Consider the following 7,013-nt stretch of genomic DNA (forward strand, 5'->3'; position numbering starts at 1 on the left):
TTATTTTTTCATTTCTTATTTTCTCTCTCTTCTATCTCTATCCATTGCTTCTCTATTTTTTTTTCCTTTTTAGTCTCCTTTTTTTCTATTTTTTATTTTGTTTTGTTTTTACTTCTTTCTGTTCTTCTTTTTTTTTTTGTTGTATTTTATGTTTTATATTTTTTTTATTTTCGAAGAACATGGTTAAGTCGAGTACAAATTATGGATGATGACTGAAATATCATAACCACTCAATATATTTGTATTTACCATTAATTTTTTTCCTTTTCTCCCTTTTCAATATTTTTTTCTTTTTAATTTTTTTTTTTGTATTCTTTTCTTCAATTCTTTCTTTACGCTTTTTTTCTCTCTTCTATCTCTAATTTTTACCTCTCTTTTTTTTTCTTTTTAATTTTTTTTCTATTTTTGATTTTTTTCTTTATGATAACGAAAATACCCTAAGCGCAAATTGATATACAAATACTAACGACACATTTGCATAGAATGATACATTGTATATTTATATATTTTAGTTTCGAGAAAATACAATTAATTCATACACTTATTTGTATATAAATACAAATGATAAATTGTACATATTTATAACTAAGCTATTCAAATAATAAAATTATTTGAAATATATAGTACAATACAAATAAATTAAAAGTAAAAAAAAATTATAAAATATAAAATGCAATGAAAAAAAAAAGACGTGAAAAAAATATAAAAAAGAAGAAAAATGACAAAAATGACGAACCAAGAATGAAAAAGGGGAAAACGGAAATACAAAAAAAAAAAGAACGCGAAGAAAAAAGAAATAAAATTAAAAAAGAAAAAAATTGATGAAATAGAAGATAGAAAAAAGTCTAAGAAACGAGTAAAAAATAAGTGGAAAAAACAAAAGAATGAAAAAGAAAAAAAAAGTAATTAAAGGAAAAAGAAAAAAAACAAAAAAAAAAACTGGAAAAGCAAAAAAAAGAAAGAGAAACAAAAGATAGAAAAAATAATAATAAAGGAGTGAGATTATGGTTTATATTTAATTGATAAGAGATGTTATAAACTGTATAGGCTAAATGAAATAATTAGAAGTTTAAATTAATTAACCCATGTAGGTCTCAAGCGAATTTGAATGATGAAATAAGAATGAGAAAGGGGAAAATGAAAAAAATACAAAGAAAAAAAATAGATGAAAAAATGAGAAAGAAAAACAAAATTATAAGAAACGAGGAAAAAATGAAAAAAATGAAAAAGAAAAAAAGTAAATTAAAGGAAAAAATAAAAAAAAAAGAAGAAAAGAAATTAGAAAAGAAAAAAATTGAAATTTTAAGCATAGGTGGATGATCTTTGTGTTTAAATGGGTACCTATATTTTATCCATTTTGTCCATATTTTTATAAGCTTTTAAAATGAGTTGAAATCCATATTTATCTATTTGAAATATGAACGATTCAATTCAATAAATATGAATTAAATGAATTCTTTTCATAAATATGGGCCAGCCACTAGATGTAGATGTTGTTACTTGTCATAATAAGAAACACTTTCACATATTTTTATGACAAAATAATTTTTCAAGGATATTTGGACTTTTTGCTATGATGTTGCAAAACTATTGGGTCTTTAATAGAAGGAAATGCAACTATTGCTCAATGGTAGGAGACTAATTATGACGCAAAGTTAAAGCCCTTATATCAGGCACCTCCTACCATCAATCTATGACAAGTTTGAAAATGGAAAAATAGTAAGATGTATGGAGAGATAATGACAAGATAAGAAGTGATGTATAAGATAGACCAAAATATTCCCATATTTTTCAAGAGCAGATACCCTGGCTAAAAAAATTCCTTTTTAGATCAACATAAATGGTTCATTATTTTGAAAGATATAGACCACAGATAAAAGTACACAGACCACATGGTCAAAACCATTTAAAAATGGTTTAGATGCAACTCAGATGGAGCTTTAAGAGGTTACCTTGGACCAAACACCAAATCTTTCTATGTAAGCTATGAAAAAAGAGATTTTCTCTTTACAAGCGCTAGTCTTATTCAGCACGGTACTAATATTATGCTGCGACAAAAAATAATAGTGCAGGGTTAAGTATTGTAGTGAGCATAATTTATTCCCTTAATTATTGAGGGGCATCCCTTAGAGTATATGCAGTGAAGTTTACATTATAAATCATTTGAGCGCAAGAGGGTAGCATTAGCTAGGACATCTGATAAGGGAATGGAACTCAATGACAAATTTTTTCATTAACTGAGTTTTTAATTTTATCGGTATAAGCAATTTTCATGCATGAAATACCAGCAAGGCCAAAACACTCAACAGATTGAATAAACAACATGTTCCCAACCTTAGGTTTAAAACTATCAAGGAAAGGGAACCTAAATAGAAGCTCAACATCAACACAACTACACAATAATATAATTTCTACATAACTCAAGGCACAAGCACTAATAATAGGATTTGGTTTATCTAGATACATCTTTCAAGAGAGGATTTAGGTAGAAGTCCACTTTGAAAATTTATTTTGGGAAATAAATATTTCTTTTGGCTTGATCTAATTTTTTAGGGTTTTGTGGGGTATGGGTTTAAGTGTAAAATAAAAAAACCTTTTGACACTCCTTATGTATTTATTAAATCTTTTGGAACCCCTTATATATTTATTAAATACATTTTTAACCCTACTCTTTCATTAAATACAAAAAAAAAAAAATTCTCTCTCATCTTCTCAATTTTCTCTCTCCCGCTTCATCTCCCCTTTTCACTATTTTTCAATTTCGAGCTCGTGTAAATTATCTTCAACTTCAGGTAAGTTATATTCTTGTTCTGGTTAATTTGTGCTCCATATTGATGGGGGTTTTTTTTTTTCTGAATTCGTTTGTGGCGGTTGAACTTGTTGGAGTTAAAAAAATTGAATTTTTTTTTGAAAACGGGGCTTGATTTTACTGAAAGTGGTTGTTTTTAGTTGGTATTTACTTGATTGTTGACGGACAATTGGTGCATATCGATTATCCTTGGCGATTGCATGTTGAAATATCTTCATTAATTTTGTCGGAATGTGGCAAGATATGCGATTTTTGTTCAAACTTTTCTCCAATGTAATGGTGTTGTAGAAGCATATTCATGATGGGGATTTCTTCACTGCGTATTTGACATTTGTACCCCAAATTTATTTTTTTTTGGAAAAAATGGGGCTTCATTTTACTTAAAATTTGTGTTTTTTAAGTTGGTATTTGGTTTGATTGTGCATTGTCTTTGTTGGATTTTAATTTTCCTCGATGATAGCATTGAGATTTTTTTGTCAATTTTTCTCGATTTATGTGCTAAAAATCTGGGTTCCTTGCAGTTTTTGTTCAATACAATGATGAATTAGATGCATGTTCTTGTGGGTGATGGAGTTGTTTTGGAAGAAACTTCTTCTTCAAATTGGCTTTTTTGGTGCTACAACTGTTGCCATGTTAATAGACTGCTAGGTTGATTAGGTATTGTATTTACTGTTATAGCTGAGAAATATTAGTTTTTGTCCGTTGATCATAACAAATGGCTAGAGGTAACAGACACAAGGCTGTAGAAGTTGATAGGTTTGAGAAAAGAAAAAAATGAGTAGTCGATGAATCGAAGAATAGAAATTGCAGTGAGGAAGCTTTTGAAGCTTCGATTCAAGATGAGCCGGAGGAAATAGAAATTGTGGCTAGGATAGACGAGGAAGCATTGATCTTGCCCCACTGTGCAAGGTTTATTTCGGCTAAGAGGTACGATTTTGCCACAGTTTGGATGATGTCAGATTATTTTCGACTAAGATATCCGTTAGGTCCCATTTGAAAATGTTTAATGAATTCAAACAAGTCATGGTTGATCAACGTCTGAAGTCTAGGTTTAAGAATTTCTGTTTTGGTGGTTTATGGGACCTGCCAGATCATATGAAGTTCAACGGACAGCTTGTCCACTATATACTTCTTCATCGAGTTGAACAGGATAATAAGCTGCATGAAATGTGGTTCTGCATCAATGACAGACCTGTATGTTTTGGCCTGAAGGAGTTTTTGCTAATCACGGGTTTAAACTGTGGGCGTTATGCCCATAATTCAAAATATGTCAAAGCCCTGGAGGAGGGTGAAATTTTTTTAAAAAAGATTGAGAAAAAAAAGAGTATAAATGCGAAGAGATTCTTGAAGCTTATTAGAGGTGGGAGGCTGGACAAGGAGGACAATTTCAAATGCTGTTTGGTTTGGTTCGTGCACTGCATATTGCTTGCACGTGACTTATCAAAAATCGTGGACATAGACACCATCAGGATGGTGGATAACTTGAGCTTCTTTGAGAGATATCCTTGGGGTAAAGAGTCATTTGCCTTGACTCTAGACTATCTAAAGAAGCGGATAAACTTCAGCAGAAAGAAGAAGACATTTGAGACAAAGAGAGTTTTATCGTACGCGCTTTACGAATTTTTATAGGCATTTATGGTATTTGATTATAAACCATTGAAGTAGTTTATTATATACTATAATTCATCTATGGTGTCTATAATATACTGACTCTCAGTTATATGTTTTTTTATTTTTTTTGATCATAGATTTGGATATACGAAGCCTTTTCTGTGCTCGGCAGAGGAAATGATAAATCAACTGAAGAACCACTACCCATTCCCTGATTGCTCAGATGGCACACCTCAAAAGGTGATAAACTAATCGAAGGTGATCCATATTTGAACGGATGAAGCACAAAGGTATGAAACTATTTTTTTGAAGAATACTTTTACTAATATTGTGTTGCTAATCAATCACATTTGCCTATTTATCTGTAGAGAGTGCAGATGTACCTTTTCCCCACAGTTCATGAAATGAAGTAGTACTACATGAAAAAGTTCAAAGCATTCATGGACGAACCGAATGACACATTCATCGATGGCTTGAAGGCCCATCTGGAGGGTGTGACTGTCATCACCTCATTGGAGGATGGTGAGGATGGGGATAATGATCGGGATTTGGGTGAAAATGCTATTTTAAGGTATGTCACTCAGGGTGCGGGGACGAGTAAGCCAATAGCATCGGGAAAGACACCAATGATTGAAAATTTGGAAGAGCGCATGTTTAGGCTGGAGATGACGATCAAGGACATCATTGATTTTATGAAAGAGGAGAGGAAGAGGAGAGCAAAAAAGGAGAAGCCAAAGAAGAGAGATGAAGATGGAGGTAATATCTGCTCTATATATTATAGAAGTTGCATATTTTATATAATTCCTTTTAATTATAATAGAATCTATACTATTATTCATCAACCGATATCTTAGTTTATTATAAACGGTAAATACTTGAAAATGCAGGTGTGCAGGTGCAAAGTCGGCATTCAATGGCGAGGGCTATCTGAGATCACAAAGGCATTAAAGAAGCGTTCCTTAAGGTAGTAGCTTTGGAAAAGTCCTCGATCAATGCTGATGAGGTGATGATCCCTGAGGTTGTAGCTATTGTAGAGAAGGAAAATCTTGACGAAGGCGATGAAGAGAAAAAAGAAGAAAAAAATGAAAAAGCTATTTGTGAAGAAGAAAACAAAGCTAATGGATCAGCTGGTGTGGAGAAGGAGGATGATGACAAGGGCAAGTAGGATGAACATGATAAAAATGAGAAAAGTGGTTGTGAAGAAAGACACAATGAAGGAGATGGAGAGAAAGTAGAAGAGAAGAATGCAGAAGAAGTAGAGAACGAAGAGGAAGAAGAACATAAAGAAGAAGGAAAAATGATGCACCATAAAAAGAAGGCATCGTGGAGAAAGAAAATGAAAACGAATTTGTAAACTTAGATGAATTTCTTAATGAAGTTACTTAGGATATCGACAAGATGCAAGTGGAAGACGAAAATGTTGAATGTTTAGACAATGTTTAATTTTTATTTGTGGTTAAAGATTATTTTTATTAGACTAGACAATCTTAACTTTTTTAATTTTCAGCTCGGGATATGTAGAGCTGAACAATTTTATTTTCTAAACTGCCTTTATAGTTTATGATAAACATTTTTTATTTTATATAATTAACGTATCATTACTTTTACATGAATGTCATCGTTGATTATAGACTCTGACTAAAAGATAAAGCATATACAGTAGAGTGTTGTGTAGTCGACGTATGAAAAAGGTAAACCATATATAATATAAATAATAAGTAGTCGATTAACAAAAGAGTCATAATACATTCGATCCCACTACACCCCCATTACACCTTTCCAAAAAGCTAAAACTAATAGTAAACCATACACCATAATTTTCATGCTCTTTTCTTTTTCTTCAGCCATAGCCAACCTATGCTTAAGTTGATCCCTCTCAATTTCGACGTCTTTCAACAATCCCTTTAAGTGATCAATCTTGTGTTTTGATTCTTTATATAATGTCAAAAGAAGATCCCTATTTTCTTCGGAATCTCTAAGCCTTTCCAACATTTCAAACTTTGCAACGCCTTGAAATTTTGACACCCCAAAATCGGAGGGAAGCCACTTGAAATAAGAGCATCCACCATTATCCTAAATAAACAAGGATAAATTAGTAAATTGGATTATATAATGAATAAAAATAATTTTTTATTTAAACAAAAACAAACCTCTCCAACCGCATAACTATAGAGTTTTAGACCGGTATTTCTGTCAGTTTGTAATATTTTCAACACCGCAAGATTACCACAACGACAAATATAAGAACTTTTGGACAATTGAGATGACTGCGACATTATTATTGTTGAAGCAAAACTAGAAAGTGATGAATAAATAAATATGGAGGAGTTCAAAAGGTTCCGTTTAATTAATATAGTAGGGCTACCTAAATCTGACCGTTGGAAAATTCTGCCCATTTGAAATTGCACCGTTGGAGAAAATTTAAATGGATTATCATTTACTTCAAAGGGTCTCTAAAGAATTTTTATGTCTTCTATATTCGACTGTGTCACGTATGAATTATATACTGGTATCAGTGTTGATGATCCTGTATATTGACATATTATCGATTTATACAAAGGTCGATTATTGACCTTTCATATAGTCTATGATT

General features: G+C 31.5%; 1 protein-coding gene across 1 annotated transcript; it reads left to right on the plus strand.

The window, feature by feature from the left end:
- Positions 1-3,808: 3,808 nt before the first annotated feature.
- LOC107871935 lies at positions 3,809-4,438 on the plus strand. Its single transcript, XM_016718778.2, has one exon. The coding sequence runs from the start codon at positions 3,809-3,811 to the stop codon at positions 4,436-4,438; it is 630 nt and encodes a 209-aa protein (XP_016574264.2).
- The last annotated feature ends 2,575 nt before the right edge of the window (positions 4,439-7,013 follow it).

This window comes from Capsicum annuum, chromosome 5 (genome assembly GCF_002878395.1).
Source record: "Capsicum annuum cultivar UCD-10X-F1 chromosome 5, UCD10Xv1.1, whole genome shotgun sequence".
Taxonomy (NCBI): Eukaryota; Viridiplantae; Streptophyta; class Magnoliopsida; order Solanales; family Solanaceae; genus Capsicum; species Capsicum annuum.